This window comes from Vanacampus margaritifer, chromosome 3 (assembly GCF_051991255.1).
Source record: "Vanacampus margaritifer isolate UIUO_Vmar chromosome 3, RoL_Vmar_1.0, whole genome shotgun sequence".
Taxonomy (NCBI): domain Eukaryota; kingdom Metazoa; phylum Chordata; class Actinopteri; order Syngnathiformes; family Syngnathidae; genus Vanacampus; species Vanacampus margaritifer.
Window position 1 is genome coordinate 10552717 of NC_135434.1, and position 27178 is coordinate 10579894.

Here is a 27178-nt window from a genome sequence, read left to right on the forward strand (position 1 = left end):
ATCAGTTTTTATTATGTTGCAATTTATTAAGTCACTGGAGTTGGAGTTGAGTCCTAAAAAATAATGCAAAGAAACTGATTATATATCTCAATACCTATGAAAAATGTGTGACTCTTATATATTCCTGTATCATCGTGTTATGGTATAACAGTCCTTTTGCTACTCACAATATGTGCACGATTGACTCTCAGGCAGCGTTGCACTGCATTCACTTTTCCCCCTTATTACATCACCATTGCATTATTTAATAATAATGACTAAATTAAACGTATTTTTAGACTCCCACTTGTTTACAAGTGCATTTAAAAATTATTTCTTCCACCCCTATTTTTTTTTTTTTTATACCTGTGGCACATGTGATGATGCCTATATCCATTTTAAGCTTTTTTTCTCGTTGCAGAGTTGGCGATGAAGGTGAAATATGCTAATTAAGGAGAGCCATAATGAATTGATCATAAAAAATGCTTTGATTGTTTAGAAGCGATCGTTGGGGGGGGGACTTTGAAAAATATTTCCTTTACATAAATAATGCATTTATCTAAGAATTTTCTCCCTACACTGAGCCATGGACATTGATGTGTACAGTAAGCAGTGGAAAGCTTAAGGAAGGAAAAGAATAAAGAATTCCTTTAGTGTGAAGAAATCGATGCAGCCGTGCTCCAAGACGCACAGCTACTGATACACTCATTGATTTTCTGTATGTGTTTGTTGCGGTGGGACTGACATTTGACGTATCCACTGCATAGTTGTGTGCATAAACAATATTACGATTCCAGGTTTACTTGCAGATCGTAGATAAAAGTCCATCTCGATGTCCCACTGGTGGTATTCTCATGCTCAGCACAATTGTCAGTCCCCACTGGTTTGATGAAGAAGACCGTGGGCTGCTTTTAAATAATTCAGTGTATCACCCGATATGTTTGTATTGCTAGAATCAAAACATCATTACATGGCTTTTTGTTTGTACGTTATCTCATAGATTATATTTTAGTATAGATTAGGATTGCCACTACAATAGCGGGCAACAGCATAGTATTTATTTTAAAACCATGATCATTTTTTGTCTATTAATGCAGTTGCACTGTTGTTGGATTATTGTATACATGGGATGTTTTTTTGTGTACTGCTCCAAAACAAATGGATGTAATGAAATGAAAAGTGTAACTGACTGATTGGCTTTTAACTCTTTGACTGCCAGACGTTTTCAGAAACGGGTTGTCCCCAGTGCCAGCCGATTTTAAGCATTTTGACTGATCTTTCAAGGTCCATAGAAAATTATGTGTTTGGACTATGGAAACACACATACTACCAAATGAAAGATTGGACTCTCATCTTTCATCAGAAAAAAAAGTTTATTTCTACCTTATTCCGTTTTTCAGTAATCAACAATAGAAAATGGTTAGTTTCACCTCTGTTTTGAAACAAACGTCTTTTAACGTCTTTGGCACTCCTCCATAGGATTTTACTAAACGTTATTTAACGTTTTTGGCAGTCAAAGAGTTAAGGAGAGGAATAATTGAGCACGTTTTGTAGAGTACGGTCATTTGGGACGTTTTTTTCTATATTTTCTTATTCAGTCTGATGGATTATAAAATGAGAGTCTGTTGAAGGAAATAGTTTATTGGAAGATACACAGAATAGTACAGTCTATTGGTGTTTTTCCTCTGAAGTGGATTATATAACCCCATTAGAGCCTTTGCTTATTCTCTGGCTGCATAATTTGGTGTTTATTCCCTTTACTTGCTGTTTTGCTGCCATATCCCCTCCATCAAGAACTGCACCTGCAAAGCATCGCTGATTCCTGCAAACCTCTTATCAGTGACTTTGCTCCCAGTGGAGTTGATAATGAATGTGGGAACTTGAGCCAGGAGAAATGGAGCATCTCCCCATGGGGGAGGTAAGCTAGGGTTTCAATTAGCTAAGTAATGGGGCAGAGTGGGATCAGCCGAGTAAGATACAAAGACATAAAGTCTTCCTTTGAATGTAATAAGGGTCTTCTAACTGATGGATGATTACCACCAAGAGGTTTAATAGGAGAGATTCAGGCATGGTATTTGTCGTAATACCGCTAATTATCAGGATGACTCTTGGCAACAGAAAACAATTTACACTAAAGAATTTTATCCATTATTAAAAAACAATAATTGCATTTGAGTTCATGATTTGTGGGGATCCAGATCTCTTTATTTTTTAGAGATTCTTGGATGCACTTGGTCCTCTTATGATCACTTCAGAGTTTCCGCTTTTGATTTCATAAACCGTTTCAAATCCATCTAAAATATGTTGATTTGGAGAAATGTTATCTTCAGTTTGTATTCATAAGGCATCAGAGTAGTTGTTTAGACCAGGTCAGGTCAGTTTCAGGTCTCATTTTTGGCAAGGTTTAAAGGCAATTAATCAGGTGGGAATCTCTTTATTTTGAACTCCTGTTTCTTCGCCAGTGATATATTGAGAGGAATAATGTTGCCCAGAGAAGTCAACGTCCCATATCTGACGTCATCTTGTTCTTTTAAATCACAACTAGTTGAGACTAAATCAATATTGCCTCTGCTAGTTGCAGCAAAGTAGTCACCTCCGTTTTTCCTCAGTGCTTAAAGACACACTAAATCAACAATCAGTTCCTCAAAAGCAACAGTTAACTCATTCACCACTAGACAGTTTCACTGAAGCAACCCCCTTCGCTCCCGGCTGGTTTACTGGATTTTCACTAATTTTGAAAGGTCCACATAATATTTTGTTCTATTGCAATGAAAAACATGGAACCTACAAAAAGGAAGATTAGAGTCTCTTCTTTCATTAGGAAAAAATATATAGAATATAGCTAAGTTCCATCATTATTCACAAACCCGTTTAAAACACTGGGGAAAAGAGCTTTTTGCAACACGGTTGAGCTCTTATACTCTGCTGCCACCTGCTGGCCGTTTTTGTAATAACTACCATTGCTTTAAGCGACCTCTTCAGGTGCATCAAAACCTGTATTATCTAGCATTAAAAAAAAACATAAAACCGTATAAATATTTTTTAATGACCATGGCAATATTTAAAAAAAGAACGTTTTTATATGTTTTTGGAAGCAAATGAGTTAATTACAAAGGAGATGGAGGCAGCAGTTAATTGACTAATCGTGCTTGGTCCTCCTGCCCAAATAGTGTTGTCAACTTACCACTGTACCAAAATTCTGACTTTGTTACTATACCTGTAAAAAGTAATTCGGTACTGATAATAAAATAGTAAAGCAAAAACTTAAAACATCAGTAAAAGTCATGAAACAACTTCAATTTTATTTATTGTTATTCATTTAAAATAATATTAGTATACCCTTAATAAGAAAATTCAAAAATACATTTTGAACATTTTAGATGATCTTTTTTATATCAGCGCGTCCTTATGATAAAATTTACAATTAGGAATAAAATTAAGCTAATTGTCCAATTTCCAGCTTAATGGTCATCATCATATTTCTCCTTTTCTATCAATCGTACCTTTGTATGGTTGTGCCATCCCAATTTGGATTAAATCCTTCTGAGCTGATATTTTAACATTTTTGCCAAAGGCTTGCCATATTTTCTGTGTGTTTTATTATTATTATGTTTTTTGTTGTTGTTGTTGTTGTTGAGAGATATTTCCCAAAAACATTGGGCAGTTTCAAAATCGTAGAGGTCAATTTTAATGTAACATTTTAGTTACTGTGTGTACTGTATACCTTGCAACAATTTTTCTTTTCAGAATTTTTGTTGCTGGAATGAACCCTAATCAGTTACATAATATTTTGAGGCTACTTTTAACAATTTATAACGTGCTTGTGGGGAACCTGTCCGCTTGTACCTTTCATTGTTGTTGAGAGTGACTTCTTTTATTGCGAGGCCAAAATCAAAAGATTGTCCCAAGTCATTGGTTCATTAGAAATTGAACAGATGTCAAACCAGCTTCAGGGAAAGCTAGACTCTTGCCTCTCTTTGCCTGCGAGGATGAAAAGAAGAACATTTGTGATGGAGGAGGCGGAGAAGTGCTGGTTAGTTGGTTGAAATTGCATCTATGAGCAAATAATGATAGATAGGTGAGTGCTCTTATGAATTTTTATCTAGCAAGAGCCAAAAGTCAAGATTGTTATGTTAGACTGACCTTGGGGCATTTGGATGTTTGTTTTTTGTGGGGGGGGGGGGGGGGGGGGGGTTATTTTTTATTTTATATGTGTGTGTTTTAATAAAATACTTAAAATGCTCTCCACCCCCATCTTTTCCTTGGCAGATAACTGCATTGAAGGCTTTATTGGACTCGTCATGGTGCAGCAGTTGAATTGTGGGATAACTAGAGACATGGTGATTCCACAGAAAAGACCTGCTGTAAGACCACCGCATGCATGACTCTCTCCCATTGTTATCTTATTTATCCCTGTGCATTCATTTCCTAATCTTTGTTCTTGCCAATCTCAAGGGAACAGTCGTGGCTCCATGTGCTTTCTATTTGATTTTGCTTCTGTTTTTTTTTAATACAAATAATTTCTATAAATAAAAAGGTTGCTCAAAAATTGAGCTTTGAAGATCTACTACCTGAAATTGTGGATCATTTGCTAGCAAAGGAGAATAAATGAGCATTTCTGCCTCACAGCTCTTAAGGTTTGTGGTTAGAATTTTGGTTCTGGCTTTCCTGTGCAGACTTAACGTGTTTTATTTTGCACTTTTTTTCCGTATTTGTTATTGATACAAATTAATGATAAAGTAATCAGCAGTGATGCCGCTATTACAGTGATATTTTATTCTATTCTCTTTATTCTGTATGTAGTCTTTATATTATAAGATGGCTCACAAGATCATTTCCCATTCAAGTCTGAAAATGAATTAAACCGCAGAGAGAGTTATGAAACATCCAACAATATTTAACTCACACTTGCTCAGGATACATAGTAATAAACATTGGTTCGATCGTTACACTAGAAATTTAGTATGGTACTTGCAGTACCATTCTAGTATTATAGTGTCTTGGCAAGACACTTATTCAGTGCACTGTTCTGTTTTCTCAGATCATTATCATTGATCAAAGTCATTGATTTCACGAGATTCATTAGTCTGTTTTATCTAAACCGGATCAGTCTGAATTCTAAACAATGCATCATGTCATTGTGTTCACTCCCTGTTCTAACGCACTATTAGTATTCATAGTCATGTTGCAATTTTTGGTTGCCACCATACCTGTATTATATCACCCTATGCTGCACCGAAATAAAATAAAAAGCTCGGAAGCACATTTCATAATTGTGCATATATAAAATGAAAAAAAAATAAAATATTCATGTTTCTGTTACTGTAGCACATTACACCATATTTTACAGCAACGTTTATACAGAATTTTGGAGCTTGCCATCTAAATGCCGCATGTCTGATTTACAGTATATCATCTGTTTTTGTTGTTTGCTACCTGCTATGATTAGTGTTGCGTGTTTGTATAATTCTATTTTCTTACCCTTTAGTTGACATGGTCATTAAAGATGACTCCTGTGCCCGTGATGGGCATCTTCCGACCAATTGTGGGTCAGTGCTGCCAACAGTGCACTCCAGACAGTCTGGTAAGAATCAACAGAAAATCTTAAATGTACTTTCCGATGGTATTCTAATAATGTGGGCAAATATTGACACCTAAGTCAAATGCCGCTTTTGTATTTTTCAGACACACCATCGTAAGATGTTTGGACAAAACCCCTCGCTTGACTTCCACAATATTCTCGGTGTCAATGAGACTCACACTAGGTAATGTACATGTTAAACCCAAATACTGTTTAGGGATGTGCTGAAAAAAATACTGAGACAAAGTAAAGTATTTCCTGAACAATGTCAAAACTTTAAAGGAGAAAAAGTACCAAGGCTTACTTAACTTATACTTAACATTTTAGGTTCTTATACCCTCTATAGCAGTTGTGTCAATATTCGGTAATATACTCAAGGGCCTGAGTGCTGCATGTTTTAGAGGTTTCCCACGTTCAACACCGCTGATTCATATTTAAGGTCATCAGCAAGCTCTGCAGGAGCCTGATAATGATCCTGATCATCGAATCAGGTGCGTTGTAGTAGAGAAACCTCAAAAACATACAGGACTCAGGTCCTTCGAGGACCGGACTCTGACACCTCTGCTCTATAACATCTTTGATGTAAATATTAACATGTCCTCACATTTTCACTGTATTACTGATAAATACTTTGACAATAAATTATAAATAAATAAAAACGACAATGTTTTCTAATCACATTGTATTGTGCATGGAAGTTATACAGCTGAAATACTAAAATGCAAAGTTAATGTTTAGCCCGGCAGTGCCAGTATCATCAGCAAATTTCATGTTTTTCCGCAAGTTGTGCGTCCCGACGGCAGAATTTGCAGATCATTGAGTCTGTCTCCCCGAAATACCTCAGAGAGGTGAACTTGTGCAGCCACTCATCCACAAAAAATTGAATTTCCTCCATTTTTTGTCACGACTCAAGATTACCTCCTCTGGCTCTCTCTGTTTATTGGGGTTGTAAGGAAATGCCGTCAGTCCTCTTCGTCATTGTTTTTCAGAGTTATATGAAACCTGTAGAAGACCCGCCTCTTTTCACACATCAGCCAATCACAGTGGTCATTTGCCACCAGAAAACTATTTCATAAGGCTTATTGGTTGTACTTAACTCATTTGCTCCCAAAAATGTATAAACACGTTCTATTTTAAATATTGCCATTGTCCCAAAAATGTATTTTTGTATTTTTTTTTTTTAAATGTTTTTTTACGTTAGAGCAAAGAAGGCTTTGATGCAGATTTAGACCTGAAGTGGTTGCTTAAAGCAATAGTACTTATTAGGAAAAAAAAGGACCAGCGGGTGGCAGCAGAGTATAAGAGATCAACCTCGGCCATGTTGCTACAAGCTCTTTTCCCCACTGTTTTCAACAGGTTTGGGAATAATGAGGAAACTTAGCTATATTCTGATGCTAATTGTTGCAAAACGGAAACGGATACAAATATACTTTTTTTTTTCCTGATGAAAGAAGAGACTCTAATTTTTATTTTGGTAGGTTCCCTGTTTTTATAGCAATACAACACAATATTCTGTGGGACTTGCAAAATCAGTCAAAAGCCAGTAAAACAGCCGAGAGCGAAGGGAGTTGCTTCAGTGAAAATGGTTGGGAGTGAATGAGTTAAGGAATTTTATGAAAAAAAAATTAAGTTATAATATTACAAGCATGGACATATACCCTGCCAGCCTTCAGATGAAAACGTTTGAGGATCTTGTGACGTTACACTAAGTATTAATTTTACAAACAATGACATTATCAAGCAAATCAATCTCATCAGTAGAAGAAGAGTGTCTACAGGTCTCAGACTTTTGCATTTGGTTGCATGAGAACTTCATATCGTCTATTTTCCAAGGCGCCTTATAGGGTCATGGGTTAGCTGGGGCCCATCTCAGCTGACTTTAGGCGAAAGGTGGGGTGCACCCTTGGCTAGTCGCCAGCCAATTGCAAAGCACATATAGTCAAGACAAACATTCATATTCACATTCACGCCTGTGGGTAATTTAGTCTTCTATGAACCCAACATGCATGTTTTTGGAATGTGGGAGGAAGCCAGAGTGCTCAGAGTAGCAAACTACACTCAGTAAAAGACGGAGCCGACGTTCAAACCAATGACCTCAGAACTTATGCAAGTGTTTGTATCGAGACACTTTATTCAACCTGTATATATTCCAGTATTTATCTATTTAACTTAAGTTTTTTTTTTTTTTTTCATTTTGTTGTAGGTACCGAGGCTGGCTAGTGCGGAGGACTTGCTGTGTGCTGTTTGTGAGTGGGCGCAAGGTTTATCCGAGTCCTGTTAACAGCCGGCAGGAGAGGGTCTGTGCGAGTAACAGGTACCAGACATGACAGAGCTGATGAAGAAAAGGAGAGTAAATAAATCATAGGGGGAAGATACAGAAAATATAATGGGGGTCCTACAGTTCTGGGGAAAGAAAAGCCAAAAGGCGAGCAGATAAGAGACACAAACTGACAAAGAAGGAAGTGTTTCACCTGGGGAGTGAATGGACAGGAACTGTGTAACAAGTGGCACACATCATACATTTTTGTCTGTTATTGTCTGTTTGTCAAAATAATTGATTTGAGCATGTTGCTAACTCCTTCACTCAAGGTTGTTGTAGTCCTACTGGGAGTGTTTTAGGATGAAAAAAAGTGTATTTAGAGCGTGTTTAACTGATCTGTCGTGCGACTGTGTTTCAGGGTGAGGGAGGCTCTCGCAGCGAACCCAAAAGCGCCTGAGGGGAGTGACAGCCAAGGGCAGCTCCATCCCATCTCATCATTTCGCCCCATAATTAATACCTGCATCTCCCCAGGTTTTTTACGGTGCGTTTTTAATCATGTGAATACTATGAAGTTTTAGATTTGAGGCTGGCGGAATGTAATACAATTTTTCAGTGCAACCTTGGTTTTCTTTGTTAATCCGTTCCGGAAAGGCTGACTAAATTTGAATCATAAAAAGACCCAAAGATTTCCCATAAAGTGTTGTAATGTAAATCTAGATAACTGTTGCGGTCGGTACAGTGGAAGTATTGTTACTGCCGTTACAGAAATTATATGAAGTGTAACAGAGAAACCTCCAAATGAAAATGGAAAATAAAAATATTATTAAGAAGATTGACAGATTTCACTGCAGTGTGTATGTGACTATTTGCAGGACTTCACTGCCTTAATTGTTTGTCCATTATTACCTTGCATGCGTCATCCCACTCTCGTCGTCATCAGCCATTAATTTTCATTTTAATCTCCTTTCTTCTGTCTGTCTGCATTGCCGCCACTCTGCTTGCGACTAGATGTGTGGGGTGGTTGATGATGAAGATGTTCGGCTCTGTTTTTGGCAGTATTCAAGTCAACCTCAACCATTTTGTGGCTTTGCACAGAGCCTCAGAAGAGGTACACACACACTCCATCATCATACACACACAGACATTATTTCCAGATGAGTGCATACGGCTGCTATCGTGCTGGGTTTCAAGCCATGAGTTTTTGGACTGACTCCGTTACAACGTGATTGAAATTAGGCACTATGGAGGAGATAAACTGCCAAAATTCAAACACACTAAATAAATAAATGACTAAAAGTGAAAATAAAAACGGATGTAAAAAAAAAAATAGTTTGAAAATTTGATCCAAAAAATAAATACAAATGGAAATAAAAACACCCAAAAATATATACATATACATAAATAAATACATTTGTATTTAATTTAATTATATTTGTTTATATCCGTTTTTGTTTTCACTTTTATACATTTATTTATTTATTTATTTTTTAATTTGGGCAGTTTTGGTCCATACTGCCAGGACAAAATGTTATTGAAATAAGGGGTCGTCCTAAGCGTGTCTTGGGTTGGACTTTTGTCAAGTGAGCGGGTCGGCGAATAAGGAAGTCTCGCCGACTTGAATGGAGAGCTTCAGCAATGGACGACTATCTTGTCCACTGCCACCACAACTTGCGACTTGAGTTGCTCGACAACAAGTCGACCATTAATAGGCAGTTTGCAACCCAAGTCCAACCCAGGACACACTTAGGACCGCCCCCTCATTTAAATAACATTTCGTCCTGCCAGTATGGACCAAAACTGCCCAAATTCAAAATAAATGAATGACTAAAAGTGAAAATAAAAATGAATAGAAAAAATATAATTCAAAAATTAAATGCAGTATATATATATATATATATATATATATATATATATATATATATATATATATATATATATATATATAAGGCTAAAAAGGATTGCTTTATTTATCTTTCATCTTAAAATTCTCCTCCAAATCATTCAGCTGCCAGCTAAATATGTGATTGGAAATTAAATCACTTTCTAATTGCCTTCAGTTAATCTCTTATGGCAATTTTATTCGCCAATAGTGGTCAGTGTAGTCAAGTTTGTATTCTTTTATATCTGGGTGATTTTTTTAATTTATTATCTAAAGCTAAAGAAAAGAGACAAAACTGAGGAGAATTTAAAATAAATTGAAGGATGCAAATGAAACAAATGAACGCATCATTTTAACACACTAAGGAACTTCAACAGAGGAGCTGTCAGCCAGAAGTACAAACAGCTAATTAATTGAACTGAGATTTGACTCAACGCTAATGTGCGAGCTGCATAATCTGTACCCCTTTAGTCTCTCCAGTTAGCGCTACCCTTCACTAATAAAAAGTAGGTATAAAAGTGTGAGATACTTAAAAAGCAGAACAATAAGCAGAGTAATAAGTCATTATAAAATGAGGTTACTCTAGTGGGGGGGAAGACTTTTCTGCCTGCTTGTTTTCTGCTCTCTTTTCATTAAAATAGTCTGAAAAGTACAACTGTATTTTATTTCTCTGTGGATATATAATCAAGTCTGCCATAATTAAATCTTCATTTGCTTAATAGTAATAGTAATAATAATAATAAAAAAGATCTTATAAGATGACAAACAAGTTGTTCTTTCTGGAGAATCGTTGTTTCTGCATTTTGTATACCTAGTTGTCTTTCATTATAGAGACGTGCATATTTCCTAATAACTTGAATGCAGATTATTGTAAAAACAAGTCACGTTGAGGTGTGTCTACCTGTAGCCTCTCCACACCTTATTCTGATGTTCTCCACCATAATCCTTGCACACATGCAAGACCCAGCATTCTTAGAATTACTATAGAACCGCGATGTGATGGATGTTGTTTATGCATAGCTGCTTCTATTACATAATTCAGGGATCGCTGCTGGTCTACGTGTATGTGCGTCAGAGCATCGTGGACAGCGTTCTCCTCTCCCTGGTGCTTTTCTGTAACAACCTGAGAGTCCCATATGCAATTTGTCCAGTCCAAATCAACAACTCCTTCCTCAGGTACAAAAAAGAAGTCCACACTTCCATCACATTAGAACAGCACCGTGATAACAAGTAAACAATGACTCGCTGCGATAACAGTTTCATTTGTTCTGTGACCGTGCTAGCTCAAAGCACTCGTATCTCATAGGGCTCTTTCTAATTTACTCAATCGATTCGATTTCGAGTGCAGTTTGATTAGATTTTTCACGATTCGATTCAATTCACTGCACTTCTGTCCAATATTGATTAATTATGGAACATCAGCTCTTGGACATGATAAAAACTCCACAAACATTAAATTCCAAATTAAATTATGCGGGGGCAGTAACTGGTTAAATGATTCCGTTTATTAATGAAAGTAACACGTGTTATAATCACAGACGTGTTACATAAACATTGACATCAGCAAGGATGATGGAAAATATTTCATAATTCTAATTCAATAATTGAAAATATTAATTAAAAAGATTCTGAATTGTTTTAAAGTGCAATAAATAAGGTGTTTGTTAAATGTAAGAAAAATACATTGAAATTCATGTGAATCGTAAATTTCAAGAAAACGGTATGATACAAAAAAAAATTTCCTCTAAAATTATATTTTCTTATAAATTTTATTGGGAAAAAGATATTAAAATAATCGATTCATGGTGTATGAATTGATATCGGTCTTGAAAAAGAAAATCAATTCAATATTGATTATTTGATTTTTAAAACCCAGCCCTACTTTTCTAAGGCGTCTAGCTCTAACCGGTTCAAAATACAACAAAAAAACAAGTGTCTTATTCACTAAGCTACACAGATATAAAGGACCGAAACCGGAAACCAGAAATGAATTAGGTTACGGCGAACATCAGCCTGGCCTATAAGTTTTAAAGTATTAATATAGTATAAAATATTTATAATACCAGTAATGTTATTTGTCTGTTTTCTAGGTAGAGTCATTCAATTGCACACAAGCATCATCAATCAGTTAATCAACAAATCTGTTATGATGCCCATCGGTAGTCTTGATGCGTCATCATGTCTTGAGATGTCGTGAGATTGGTGTGAAATGATGCATGGCAGATTCTCCTTTAGGTTGATCCTTCAGAAAATTGGCATGATCTTCTTGCCGCCATCTGCCGCGACTGAGCAGGATGCAGAAATGGACAGTCTGTACGCACCTGTCATGACATCTGTAAGTTTGACGTGTTGTCTCAAAGATGAACTTTCAATCTCATTTGAAGTTTTCCTCTCTATGATGAGCTCTCGTGCCCTGGTTTAGATGTCATTAAATGACAGTCATCTGCTTAGCTTTCATATGCAAATCCATCAGAGGTTAAATCAGGTTCCACACTCCCTTTTCTCTGACTCACCACTCTAATAGAATAAAATAAATAATCCATCCTCACCGCACAATCTATTCAAGCCTGACAATTGGAGCAGTTCCTCATTAGCCGCGCTGTCTTGAAACATACAAACGGCCTGTTCACAAGTGAATGGAAATGAAGGCCTGGGTCATGAATCAGAAAAACATGATGCTAATGCATTTTGCTGAAGGGAAAAAAATCTTCAAGCTGGCGATGATATAAAATTGCTGGGTAAGCACAAGATAGCTACCTGGCCTTGTAATTTGTCTTTCTGTGTGCTGTTGTTCTTTTCATCCCCACCCAGTCAGCTCTTCAATCAAAATAAACACCATCGTTTAAATTCTTCTTCAAACTCAGTCTCATCACACTCACTATTCCTCCTTTTGCAAATAATTGCTTGTACTCCTCAAGTAATGCCGTACCTTCCTTTTTGTCTTTCTCATTTTTAACTGCTCATCGCCTTCTTTTTTGTGTCCAGCAAGGGAGCCCTTCGTGCTTTGTATCATTTATCCGAAGATGTGTTTCATTTGGAGGCGTAACTGGTTTTATTAAGATCAATATATTGCCATATATCTTAATAAAAGCGCTTGGCCAGTCAATAATTCACAAAAGCGTAATCTTTGTGAAACAAACGGCTTCTTTATGAGAGACTCGGTGTGTATTTTTACCCCTCTTTGACCATTAATGTGAGAAAATATATTGGCTGCGTGTTTGAAAGCAGTTTTGTTTATTGGTTATATGCCAATGTTAATAGACCACTATTGTTTATTGAGTACGCTCCACTCTAGTTTTTGTTACCCCGTAATTTAATATTCTTGAATGTAGTGAAGTGTCCCTGTAGTCTCTTTTATGTCTGCTCCTTATCCAGTTTGCATTTTGACTTCTTGTTCCTCAGCTGCCCCAAACATATTTTTATGCTTTTTTCTTCCGCCCCTTAAGGCCTTGACCTGTCACTTGACTAATGTGTAATTTAAAATGCATGGCAGGCATTTTATGCTAATTGCTCCCGACTGTCACGACCTTCCACACCTTCTTCTATACCATCTCTTATCTCTCTCTCTCTCTTTCTCTCCTCTTCAGCTAATACGTGAGCTGCTACATGAGGGCCAAGCCTTAAGTGTCGGTGTGTCAGCGCAGTCTGGTCAGGGGTGCCAGTGGCTGGCTCACATCAGGCAGCTCATCAAAGAGGGATCTGTCCCTGATATCAGTCTGGTCCCTGTGGGCATCTCTTATGATTGTGTGCCAGAGACACACATGCAGGTAAAATGGCTGTAAACACACAAAGCCACCCTCAAGATTTTTACATCTGTTAACTCTTTCACTGCCACTGACGTTAAAAGACGTCAAGTAAAAACCTACGGAGGGCTGCCAATGACGTTTAAAAGACGTCATCCAATTTTTTTATTTATTTTTTTTGAAACGGGTGCAGGCAAGCCTTCCGCAGCTGTGGTGAAAGTTTCAAGCAGGTCTATTGAGCCTAATGACTATTTTTGGCCCCTAGAGGGCAGCGATAACTCTCTTTTGACAAGATTGGGTGGGCGTCAGTAGAAGACGTGAGGCGGGGCTAGAGTATTGAGGGGACAATGGCTGAAGAAGCCATAATGGCGGCCGCTTGCAAGCAGCTCACGGTCGAGCCGTTTTTTTCAAAGACATCGACCAACGATAAAGAGCACATTGATGACGACGATGATCATCATCGATGATGATGATGGTGACTCCGAGGTTGACCGCGAAGTTGGAAGCGCTGACGCGGCGGCTATGACGACGTTCTAAAGGTTCACGGGCGAGCGATGCTGACACCGGAAAACACGGAGCACAACGCTCAGGCGGACGTTCAATCGGACGACGAAGAGTGCCCCGAGTCCAATGCATATTCATCGGAGGAGTGTGTACAGTCTGCTACTTGCTATTTATTCCCCGGAAAAAAAGGCCGTCAAGAAAGTGTAACGTCTGCACGCGAAACGGACAAAGCGAAAGTGAAAGTAATCTGTTGTGCGAATCCTGGTCCCTCTCCTTGCACGCAGGAGAGCGTTATAAAAAGAAAAACTGTATTTGAAACATTCACATAATTGTAAGTAGTACCACAGTTGCACACATTTGTAAATAGTTTGCGAAATTGTTTTGTCAAATTGTTACACTGTTGAATGGAAATAAACGTATTTTGCAAACTAAAAACACTTTTTCATTGTTGGTGAAAGCGTTTTACAGAAGTAAAGCACTATTTAGGTGTTTGTGGCATCATTCATAGACAAAAAAGAAGTGTACAATTCACTAGAGTGCATGAAATAACATCGTTTCACAAAAAGCTCTTTTTCTCCGCTTTTTGTTTCAAAACAGAGAATTTCGGTGAAAGTAACCATTTTCTATTGTTGATTACTGAAGAACGGAATAAGGTAGAAACAAACTTTTTTTTTCTGATGAAAGATGAGAGTCCAATCTTTCATTTGGTAGTATGTGTGTTTCCATAGTCCAAACACAACATTTTCTGTGGACCTTGAAAGATCAGTCAAAATGCTTAAATCGGCTGGCACTGGCGACAACCCGTTTCTGAAAACGTCTGGCAGTGAAAGAGTTAATGTAATGTCCTCTAGAGCAAGTTTAGTAGGATAAATGGAAAAACAAATTTGTAGCGGAAATGATCAAGTGCAATCTCATATTTGCATTCCTGCTGGCAATTGTTGTTTCGGTGCGATTTGCATGTCGTCGATGGTTATTTGCCCTCTTTTATCTGCACGTTGAGTCAACACTAGAGAGTGGGTGTGACTTTCAGCTAATTGCCATAAAAAGGTTCTCGCCTCATCATTTGGTTCTGTCGTTCAGACGTGTGCACAAAGTTCTCATCGGCACACACTCCCTGCGTCGCTGTTTATCCATCATCATACACTCTGCTCATTAGCGGTACCGCATAATGTGCCTTCTAATGGTGAAAGCCTCACTATGATATCATCTCCAAGTCACTGTGTGATGCACTTGTATTAAAAGCGTTCCTCTTCCGCATCTTACAGGTTAGCTGTCTATTTCGCTGGCTGCTGTCTCTTCTTTGGAGGAAGCCAGAAGGAATTGTTAGGGTTCATCTCGCCCAGCCCTTTTCTCTTAAGGTGAACTCATTCCGACACATTGTGGCTGTTGTATGGAATCCTCACATTTCCAAACTCACCTTAAAAAAAAAAAAAGAGGATAATTTATTGCTATCATTGACAAAAATGGTAGGGGACCAACGATCCACATCTTAGGTCTTAAGGCCAAGATCAGGCGTGTCAAACATACGGCCCGCGGGCCGGATTAGGCCTGTAAAGAGGTTCAATCCGTCCCGCGCGATTATTTTGTTAAGTAAAAAAAAAAAGTAATCAGCCGGCCACAATCAAAGCATATAAATTCGTAATTTCACAAGCAATCTTTAGATGAGCAATGCAACTTGTACACGGAATTGCGCTGCATGTCATTATTTTACACGCAACTTAAAGTTACAGTTTGTATAAAAAATTAAAACATAGAACAGCATAAATCAAACATAAACGTGCTGAATACGGCACACATTCAATTACACATATGACAAGGATTTACGTCCTTATAAGTTCATTAACAGCACCACAATGCATCTGTGAACAATATATAGGTTTATGCAAAATACAAGCTATAATTGACGGCAATTGTTTTTAAATTATATACCATGATTTTACCGATACAGCCCTCTTGATAATATATTTTCCTCCATGTGAACCTGAACTAATCTGAGTTTGACACCCCTGGCCTAGATACACCAATCCTACGTTACGTAGAAAAATGACGTAAATACACACCGCACCGACCCCGACTATTACTTATCTTCAGCGTATGCGCGAGAAGTAATTCCCCTCCATACCATTGGCGGCGGTAGTCATTATTCCTAAAGGCAACTGGAAACATCTTTACAGGGGCGGGATATAAAAATGTAAACAATGTATGCCGGTTACTTTGTGGGCATACCCTTTAACGGTAATATCATACAATGTTGGTCTTTCTTGAACCAAAGAGACAAAGTCATCTTCCCGATCTTCTGTCCAGACAGACATTGCACGTTCAAATGCGGAGGGTACAGCAGGGTGACGATGCGCAAAATGAGCGGGAAAAAATGGTCCAGGCTTTCCATCGGTACTGTTTAGCCGCGTTCGTCACTTCCTCTTCTTGCCCCGTGCGCTGATTCGCTAGCTAACAGCCAATCACAGTGATCAAATGCCTCGACGCCTGAAACCGATTAAACATGTTGAATCTGCTGAATTACAGTTATCCATTTTTGAACAAATCAAGTTTACTCAAAAAAGTCTATTTTCTCTCTGTCTAAAAAAAAAACATCCACACTTTCAACCTGGAGCCACAAAGTATCTAAGAGGCAAAGTTTTATGATTTTTAATGTCCAAGAGAGTTTATAAATTAATTCTCAAGTATTTTCAGCATTTTAAATTGCTTAATATTGCGTTTGTAAGAATAATTTACAACCACAAAAGTATAGCGTTAGTGAGGAGGGCTCCTCAGTCAAGAAAGATAAAAATAATTTAAAGCCCTTCAAATATTTATAAAATGGAGGCTTAGAATATTATTATTATTATTATCAAGTATGACAATGCAAGTGGATGAGCCACTGTAAAAGGGAAATTTAAACCACCAAATGTGTGCAATAGTGGAGGGAATAATTTTATGATTTGTATTTATTTATAATAATATAGTAATTTTCCGCACATAAGAATACAAGTTGAAGTATTAAAAACTCATGAAAGAACAGCTACTGTGATGTAAATGTATGGTAGGAATAAAAGAAGATACTGTGTGGAACTCAATGCTTAATCTATTCTTCAAAAGTCATTGTTGAAGTTAAAAGAAAAAAGTTTTAGTAGCCTTTGAGAGTGGGTTTAGATAAATTGTGTGTGTCTGTGTGTGTGTGTGTGTGTGTGTGTGTGTGTGTGTGTGTGTGTGTGTGTGTGTAGGAGATGTACACATCAGGCAGGTGCAACGTAGTTGAATGGCGCCCTCTCCAGGACCTGTTGCTGCCTGTTATCATTAAGAATAGGTAATTTTAAAAAAACGCACACCCATGCACACACAATTTGTCTTGTAAGATCGCCACAAACTTTGGGTATGACCCAGCATTTGAAAACAATAACACATTTTAAATCTGCCACGGACACAGTAAAAGTTCACTGAGCCGCCCGCCTCTGCTTTTGAGAGGCAAAGAGGCTTCATGTCTCACATGAATTCTTTGGAGAGCGCGTGCAAAAGACAAAAACAGAATGATTAAATGAGATGAGAAGTGATGGATGGTAGAGAGGGGATAGTTCGATTGGATTGTTATCAGCGTGTAATTTCATTCTCTTTTGATTGACGGTATTAACAAGCTTTGGTGCTAGATAGGAAATGAGTGAATATGTGAATATTTGTATCATATATATATATATATATATAAATAAGGCCACCATCTTACGTGTGTCAAGCAGCAATAAATTCATTAGAGCTTCTATTTATTTAGCGATTTTGACGCGGATCGTTTTGTTACAAACAAACATAAGACATGTAGCGATGCTAATTGTCTCCCTTTTCAGTCTAAAAAGACCACAAACAAACCCTAAGAAGCATCTTAGTTAGTAGTGGTGAATGCAGGTCGGAGTCCGTCAGCAATAAGTGTCCGTGCGGAAACACAAAATATTGGTTCCGGGCCTCCGGCAACTTCCAGGTGCCGCAAATCTGTTTTTAAAAATGATTAAAATAGCTTTGACGCATGCATTTTTGCGCCGACCAATTTTTTGTGGTCGACCCAATCGGCTTGGTCGACTTCTTTTCCCACGTTTTTTTTTTATTTTTTATGCTAGAGCATACCGAAGACTTTGATACAGCCTCTGATCTGAAGAGGTTGCTTTAAGCAATGGTAGTTATTACAAAAAAAAACGGCCAGCAGGTGGCAGCAGAGTATAAGAGATCAACCAGGGCCATGTTGCAAAAAGCTCTTTTTGTCAGTGTTTTCAACAGGTTTGTGAATAATGATTAAACTTAGCTATATTCTAATGCTGCAAAACTGAAACAGAGAGAAATATACTTTTTTTTCCCTAATGAAAGAAGAGACTCTAATCTTTCTTTTGTGAGGTTTCATGTTTTTATGGCAACAGAACACAATATTCTGTGGGCCTTTCAAAATCATTCAAAATCCAGTAAACCAGCCAGGCACGAAGGGGGTTTGCTTCAGTGGAAATATCTGCGAGTGAATGAATTAATGAGGCCCGGCTACTTTTCATTTGTTGTTGCTCATTGCAAGTAAAACACATCCCTACGTGGCCATCAGTTTATTTCACCCTCCCACATCTTTTCCTCATGACTCTCTCAGCCAATCGTGGTTCCCGTACCCGTGACGTCGTTAGAGCAACAGGGCCGCTCAATCAAAGGGGACCACCTGGTCCAGTGTTCACTTGTTTAGCTCAGTGTTCCTGAGGGAAATATGAGCCACCGCTAAATGCGCCGCTGTGCACGCCGGCGACTCACTGTGTCTTCTTAATGTTTGCTGTTGAGCAGGTAGTGTACAGTGGGGGACACTTGACACGGTGAGAGATGTGTTGTATAACCCACAATTGTAGCATTAAAACAAAACAAATCTCCAGCTGCAGTCTGGTGAGCGTTATCTATATTTGCCCTAACAGTGTGATCATTCTACAAAGGATTGACACCTGATCCAATATTGAATCTGATTGTTTGCTTTTTCTATCAAGCCCTGAGTGTGAGTTTGGTCAGAGGAAGATGTCGTGGCCTCTGCCTTGTCGTTCTCCGTCAGAAATCACAGAGCTAACGCATCAGGAGAGCCAGCTCAGCATCGCCATTGCTGTCCACCTCATCTTCTGTAAGTAAGAGATAATGGTCCCCGCTGGTTTCTAAATGAATCCCCATGAGATGTTTTAGTCATGTTTATGTTGTGCAATAGTATTTATGATTTATGAGTTGTGCTCTCCTTCCCAGCTGTAACCTCATGCATGGCTGCGATGTCCACTAGTATTCTGTCCAGTCTTTTGCTGTACAGACACCGCAAGGTAAATGTGGCATCCCTGTGTTCTAGTGCTGTCGCTATTGAATATTTTTTAGAATTGATTCATCTATCGATTAATCAACTATTAGGTATCATTTTGCATTAAAGTGTATTACAATAGCATTTCCCCCCTGATTACTGTTTATTAACCATTCATTGGTGTTTATTTCGTGTTTTGTATATTTGTATTTTTTTTTTTTTTTTTTTTTAAAGGATGATTGATGTTGATTGATGTTGTACTATGTTACCGATTCGGTCATTATTTTCCAAAGTGTAAACAGATGTTTGCAAATGTCTTATTTTGATTAAACACAGAATATAATCAGTCTTCTTTCACGAACAATGACTGTTGATATGCTGAAATCAGAAGATTTGGACAACTTTGAATAAAAATGGCTCCAAACAATTACTAAAATAATTGTCGATTAATTTGATGATCGATTACTTGCCGATTAATCGATTAATTTTGACAGCTCTAGTGTGTTCATTACAGTGAATCTGTTCCAGGGTCAAACTTTTTATTAACATTGTTAACAGGTCATATATGTGCAGATTAACATTTGCTGCCAGCCGTTTTTGAGCCTTTTGACTGATTTTTCAAGACACACAGAATATTGTGTTGTATGGTTATGTATACATTATATCTACCAAATGAAAGAATAAATCTTCTTTCTTTTATCCCGATTTCCGCTGCGGATCTACAACAGCGGCTCCTGTGCCCCTCCCATTGGAAAAAAACGGTCTGACGAGTACACTCTTCGATAGCAGTAAATTAGTTTTAATTAAAAACACAAACTATCTCCATCACTTCCAAAACTCAGGCTAAACTTAGCTCTTCACCAACATACGAGCTTGTCTCTGTCAAGATGTATCACTTCAACATAGTTCCTTACCACCAAGTACTGTACTACTTTCCTATTTAGATAGGGCGTCATCTTGTGACATCTGGGGGTACAAAAGCCGTAAATAGGTGAGTTTTTTGGGGGTCGGTTCCACAGACAAAAATGTGACTAGTGAACTTCGAATGTTAGGAGATTTTTTCTCATGTTCTTAACGCCATGTGCTAAAATTGCTCCTTCTTTGTGAAAAAGTTGCACAATTCAAAACACACAAACCGCAAAGCCCATGTTGAGTTTGGTGCTGAGGTACACTGAATTTTTAGACTAGGGGTCACGGACTTTTCTGGATGTGAGCACTGATTAATGTGGATCCCCACTTGTTTGAAATAACCCGGTCAGGCTACAAAACTGACCTTTGAACTCCTAGGTTGCTATTTTTTTTTATTTTTTTTTTACACCTTCAGGCGACTCATGTCTTCCTTAGGGGTTTATGGCCTTGATCTGAATTCCAAGACCTTAGAGTCATAACGTTTAAAAAAAAAAATCTTTTTTTTTTATTGTTGATGTTAAATGCATTTGACTTCCTGAATTTCAATTCCTGGTTTCCCCTTGGCAGGGAGTGAGCACGTCCGTCTTGTGTCGTGATGTCAGCTGGCTCACAGAGGAGCTTTTGTTCAGGAACAAAGACGTGGGATTTGGAGGAAGTCTAGCAGAAGTGGTCCACTACGCCATCGCGCTGCTCGCCCCTCACCTCATCATAACTGCCGTGCCGTCGAGGTCAGCGCTCCGGAAATCAAATACAGATGAATATAGCTCAGAAAACTTACCATAAATATCTTTTCTTTTTTTTCTTCTTTTTTTTACCTCTAGGCAAGACCCTTTAATTGTACCTCGTCCCACTCTTGCTGCTACACATCACCTCCACTTCCAGGCCCAGATTGTCACCCATACTTTTATTTTGGAAGCAGTTGGTGGTGAGTGATTTAACATGCATGTATTTTGGTAAGATGGCAGTACTTTACTCAACACTTGCGCCCAAAAGTCATGTTGAGACCTAATGTTCTCTTCTCATGGCGCTGTTCGTGGGAGGCTTTGGCTGTGACTTGTGACAGTTGCCATGGCAGGATGGAAAATCCATTTGAAACATGATATTTTAAAAGTTGCACTGCTTTACACCTAAAGCGATAGACGAAGTAAGAAGCAAAAGTCTGCCAATGAGATTTTTCGTTAACAGCCATAGAATCTATTAGAAACTGAGTTGTTGAGATTTGTGATGAATCAGTCATGCATGAAAAATTGACTCAAAAGCAACTAGCTCTGCTTATCTTTGCGGGCTAAAAAAAGAAAGAAAAAACATTTTTCCACACTTGGACAAAGTCAGTGCTCTAAAATTCTGGCATTTCAGCATAAATATTCCATTGTTGAGGATCTTTGCTGCCTTGGCTGAAGTTTACACTCTCCAATTATGCTCTTGAGCTGCACTGCCAAAAAGACAAAATTTAAGAAAAAAATTGGAAAATAAGAAAATTATGACTTCAAATAAGCAAAATTATCTGCCAACAGAAGAAGACATTTTTACTTACCTTTACCTGTAAGATTTAAAAAAAAAAAAAAAAGAAGAAAATAATACTAGGCCCAGATCAACCACAACGGTCTTGAAAATAGTATTTTTAGACTTTCTTCCACAAAACCTAGCGTGCCAGAGGACACAAGTCCTGATAATGAGTCATACTCGTTTTGGGACAAAATGATCGTGACGAAATGAGTGGGTGCACAAGTTTACCTGGCTGAGGCATTTCGACTGTTGAGAACATGACATTTGCTGATAATACCACAACATACTGGCACTAGTTTCTCTTTTCACACACAGTGTCTGCATTTACTAGCGCTTGTCAGTAATATAGTGAAAATGAATGGAAACTAAAATTTCAGCTTAGGCCAACATGCTTATTTTTATTTTTTTTTAAAGTTAGTTTGGAGCTTTGCAAGGCACAACTTTATTGTTGAAATCATTTTGTCTAGCAGCGTCAAGCACAACTAAGGCTGTACTGTAAACTATTCCAATTTTTTGTGAAATATGCTCCGTACAGCTGTTAAATTGCGCCTTTTATTGCGGTTTCATTATATACTTTGAATACTGGATTACGTCGGTTGCAACAGAACTAGGAGAGATCATCGCATAGGCCTGCTTGTTGTTTTTCCCAGAGGAAATTGCTAATGTTGCAGGAGCTCAGAATTTCCTCCGATTCCGTCCAACCGCCGGGGGTTGTCATTGTGTACCTTTTTTTAAAGGTGTTTTTCCTTTCATCGCTCAGCTGCTCTTTCAGGCTCTTCTGCTAAGCCAACTGGTTTTCGGCTTCCACGGGTTCTATCAAAACATCCTTCTACCTCCTCTCCCCCCGCTAATCAAGCTTTGCCGGCTCTGTCGGGAATGGATGGCTCTCAATCTCAGTCCCCGCACTCACTCTGGCCATCTGCTCAAGCTTGATCTGCTGACACTCGCCTCCCAAACACTTGTACTGTAGATTGCTCTTACTTTTTCTCATCTTTCCCTTTTCCAACGGGATTGGTCAAACCGGTTCTTGAGTCTGGTTCCTATCTGCGGCTCCGCGACTGTGGGGCCCTAGAGAGTTAATACGCTCCTTTGAAAGTTTCACATCCTATTCTCTCACTCGCACATCGTCTCTCCAGAGCCTCCTTTTCAACAACACAGTAGATATTCTTCCGGTCCTGGCTTGTACGTTTTAAGTCGCGAAAACATACTATATCTCTGTCTGAAGAGACACACTCAAGCCATATCTCACTTGCTGAAAAGTCTGGTCTGAACAACGTATTAACAACTAATTCTAAAGCTAAAAAAAGATTTTTAAAAAAAACTGTCATGTCAGAGCACTAAAAGGAAAGAAATTTGCTATACGCAAAGAGTTTGACTTTCCAAACTCAATAATATTAGTACCTTGACAGTGCTGCTGCTTTACAGCCATTGCCACGGCAACCATTAACTTCCCTTAGGTTGATGACACATATTCTTAGCTGTCTTAGCTGTTGTTTGTCAATCACATTTGTATTTTTAACCCTGGAGAACCCAAGAACCCTTTTCTTCTTTGGAAAATTCTGATTTATACATTAAATGACTGCTATAAGTTCACTGAACACCAAAATACATGTTTTTTCAATTTTAACCCTTGTTTTTTGAACTAGCTCAGAGTTGCTAATTTATCAAAATGTATATATAAAACATACTCCTGGGCATTCTGCAACATGATATGAAATAGATTAACAAAAAAAACACAATTTTACCATCTGATGGTTTGCTGAGAAGATGGTTTTGTTTGGATTGATTTCCAGCCATCTTGTCACCACCACTCTGGCTCATGTAAGTGCAATATTCATCCACTAGATGGCCTCATGCAGGGGTCAGAAGTGGCACTCTGGACTTTTGAAGTTAAATTTGTAAAAAAAAAAAAAAAAAAAAAAAGGTCTTTGTTATTTGAGTAGCAGAATTCATAGGGACCAAATTTGACCCCATGAGTTTTCCAGGGTTAAGCACATTGTATGTGTTTTTTTTTTTTTTTACAAGAATGTACAATCCCTTTTGATAATGGTCTCTAGTGTACACGATTCATCATGTAAGCATTGGAATATTTCAGTTTCGGAAGTAAATGTGGGCAGTGGGGCGCTATGAAAAATAAGTTGTGCCCTCAAATGCTTAAAATACTCACTACCGGTGGCGAACGGGTATAATAAGCTATTAATGGGGTGCAAGCCCAAGCCGTCAATAAAATCATTATTACAATCCTCTATTGTACAATAATACCTTAGTTCTACTACTTTGGTCTTAAATCCCTGTGTGTAATTTGTCCTGTTTTCCTCACGGAGAGGTGGAAAGCCGACAGCTTGTTTCGCGCATGCGCAATCAGAAGTTAAGTCGTGTTAGTTCCGAAAGGTTGTTTCTGTACGTGCGCCTTTTGAACAGCAAAAAAGCTGTCACTAAAGCAGCATTGACAACGCGCATGCACATAATTGGCTTATTTTTTAACATCGTCGGTGTCCTGTAGGTCTTTAGGCAGCCGTATCTCCCAAACTAAATAACTTCAATTGGTCATCATACTGAAGTAGACAAATCATCCCGAAAACGGGGAAGAATTTCGTCCCTCACTTTCAAGCAAGGACGTACGGATGGCTAGCTGGCTGTCCACAGGTTAGCAAACTTTATTGTTGGTTGAAACCTCTTGCGACTCTTCTACGATGTCATTTTTTCCTCTCCCGGATTGAGCCCACTTCATGGGCACGAGCCAGCTCAGAATACTGTAAATTCCAACGTATTGGCAAATTAGTGTGCATGTGAGCATGTTGTACAGTGTGTGCGCATCAACCTGCCTCAGTCCTGAATATTTCCGCTTTAATTTTAGACCTACACAGTGGTATAAATTAATAATGAAATAATGTTTAATATTAAAATTCATAATAAAAATACTCCCAAATTTTAATGTGTCACTACAGCATGCTCACTCTAAAAGGTCTGCTCACTACTATCGACCCGTACTAATTGGACACTAATAGGTACACTAGCACATTATCAATCCAATAAGTTGTAAAAAAAAAAAAGCCTTGACTTCACAATTTTATTTACTGATGTGTTCATTAAACAAAGTGTTTTTTTACATAATGGTTTACAATGGTGTTGAACTGCACAAAGTCATATTCCAGAGGTGATTCTCATTTTTTTTTAGTAATCAGGCAGTGAGAAGGCCCACTTGGAATCCATGTTTGTTATTCTTCGGACTGAATTGTGTTTTTTGGGCTTCAGCATGCTCACTTATTAAACTCACTTATTTTTTCAGGTGCAACTATTCTGTTGAATGTTAGTCAAATGTATTTTAGAGATGGCAGCACGGTGAGCAAGTGGTTCGCTGATCTGCCGGGATCCCCTAAGATTAGATTCCGGCTCACCTGCAGCCGCAGGGAAGATAAAGGATTTTAGGGGACTCCAAAACAATTAGCCCCTGATGCTGATTTCACTAATTCAGTAGAAATGTCTCTGATGTCAGGATTCAGGACACATGAAAAAAGTGTCATAGACCCTTGCCTAAAGGTGAGCAAACAGGAAGTCAGCCATTTTGGTTTGTAACCCAATGCTTCTGTTGTTTGTCAAAATGATCCCCAATTGGAAGCTGCTACCCTTGACTAGTGTTTCCCAAACTTTATTGAGCCAAGGAATATATTTTACCAGAATATACGTATATTATCAGAAAAGAATCTCAGGGCACACTACCAAGCAAAAATTGGTATTGTTCTGCCTGTCACTAAATATCGCAGGAATAGATAGATGAACAATGACATATATAAAGGACTAATTCATAGTAGATAAATATTCATCTTTTGGATCAATTAACTCTTTGACTGCCAAAAACGTTAAATAACGTTTAGTAAAATCCTATGGAGGAGTGCCAAAGACGTTAAAAGACGTTTGTTTCAAAACAGAGGTGAAACTAACCATTTTCTATTGTTGATTACTGAAAAACGGAATAAGGTAGAAACAAACTTTTTTTTCTGATGAAAGATGAGAGTCCAATCTTTCATTTGGTAGTATGTGTTTTTCCATAGTCCAAACACATACATTTCTGTGGACCTTGAAAGATCAGTCAAAAGATCAGTCAAAATGCTTAAACCCACGGCATCCCTTTTCTGAAAACGTCTGGCAGTCAAAGAGTTAAGTGGATAATTTCACTATTCTAGACAGATGGATGATGCAAAATTACAAAAAAAAAAATTTGTTTCATCTACGCCATCAAATCTTGAAGTTTGATGGTCATTTCAAGGATCATTTTGATTGAACCTTTTCGGCACATACTCTTAAGTGCGGCATAATATTAGCAAAAACCTCTCCGTATGATGATGAAGCACCTACGTTCAGTTCCTCTCCCATAAAGAGGGTGTTCAGGGCATGCCTCATTCCATTATCCATTAACTTATACAATAGATAACAGCTCTCCACATTGTGAGGTGAACTCACCCTTTTCAAGCTGTCCTCTATAAATATGCTGAAATTCAAGTTCACTATGCATGATATGAGCTTACAAGTGACCTTTATGATGTATATATATGCAGTTGTGTGTCTGTTTGTTGGTAAAGTAATACATACCCCCCCCAGCATGTGCAGTGTCAGCCATGCTATATGAGATTGCCAGCAGTGTCGTCAGCAGCAGCAAGGTGAGGGCCGACAGCGCAGATGGAGATGAGGTCAAAGGTGACTTGGAGTTTGATGTGGTGCTCTGCCAGTCGGAGCTGACTGAAAGAGCCCTGCAGCTCTGCCATCTCTTGCCTCCGGGCTTTCGACCGGTGAGTTTTCATTCATATCACACACACGCGCACATCCGCTGCGTCTCGTTCAATGGCTGTTTAATGGGGCCGAACAGTGACTCACCCTGCACCCGCTGGCGCCGGATTGCGCGCTCGTGCTGTGCGTTTTGCGCGCACGTCCATGTGTACACGCTCCATCACGTTGACTTCAAGGGCTCTGAATCAGAGGGAGATATAGTGCGCCTCTCTGTTAGCCCACCTTTCTTTTCTACTCTGCTTGCAGCGGTGTTGCTCAGCCTTTTTCCTCCACGGAAAAAAATATCGCTCCCACTCATGCATCCCGATGGCCGACACTGCTTCTCCTTCTCTGATCTCATCTTCGTCTCCACCTCACAGTCTTATGCTCTTTGTCACCTGTCTTCCTCTGCTCGTCTTCCATGCGTGATGAGACTGAAGCGGTTTGCTCCTCTCACCTTCTCTCTCATTTATTCCCGATTTCTCCAGCCCTGCCAGTCTCCTCAAAGTTTCGCACTGGATGCAATTGACAGTTTGGTGCGATGTGGCATCTTGATCACTGAAGAAGTAAGATGCTTTTTTTTTTTTTTTTCATAATCCCATGAATGTATACTGGGTCATAACAACACAATTACGTCCAGAACGCAGATCAACCACTGTATTGTTCAGATGTAGAATGTGTTTTTTTTTTCCATAGAAAATAATAGTGATTCAATTAAACTATAGCAAATCGAATGTGGTTCTTATAAACTGGGTGATACATAAACCAGGGGTTT

At 38.5% G+C, this 27178-nt stretch overlaps 1 protein-coding gene across 2 annotated transcripts in view; it reads left to right on the top strand.

Moving 5' to 3' along the window:
• The window catches only part of gpat2 (glycerol-3-phosphate acyltransferase 2, mitochondrial), an 88829-nt gene that overhangs the window by 46093 nt on the left and 15558 nt on the right, over positions 1-27178 (top strand). For both annotated transcript variants that reach the window (XM_077561162.1, XM_077561161.1), the window contains exons 3-19: positions 4249-4343; positions 5468-5563; positions 5665-5744; positions 7764-7874; positions 8239-8361; positions 8829-8928; positions 10742-10875; positions 11935-12034; positions 13287-13466; positions 15212-15304; positions 17168-17250; positions 18935-19062; positions 19179-19249; positions 20701-20861; positions 20955-21058; positions 26239-26426; positions 26892-26969. In XM_077561162.1, the coding sequence (XP_077417288.1) occupies positions 4281-4343; positions 5468-5563; positions 5665-5744; positions 7764-7874; positions 8239-8361; positions 8829-8928; positions 10742-10875; positions 11935-12034; positions 13287-13466; positions 15212-15304; positions 17168-17250; positions 18935-19062; positions 19179-19249; positions 20701-20861; positions 20955-21058; positions 26239-26426; positions 26892-26969 (1893 nt within the window). In that variant the 5' untranslated portion in view covers positions 4249-4280. The remainder of the gene's footprint in view (positions 1-4248; positions 4344-5467; positions 5564-5664; positions 5745-7763; positions 7875-8238; positions 8362-8828; positions 8929-10741; positions 10876-11934; positions 12035-13286; positions 13467-15211; positions 15305-17167; positions 17251-18934; positions 19063-19178; positions 19250-20700; positions 20862-20954; positions 21059-26238; positions 26427-26891; positions 26970-27178) is intronic.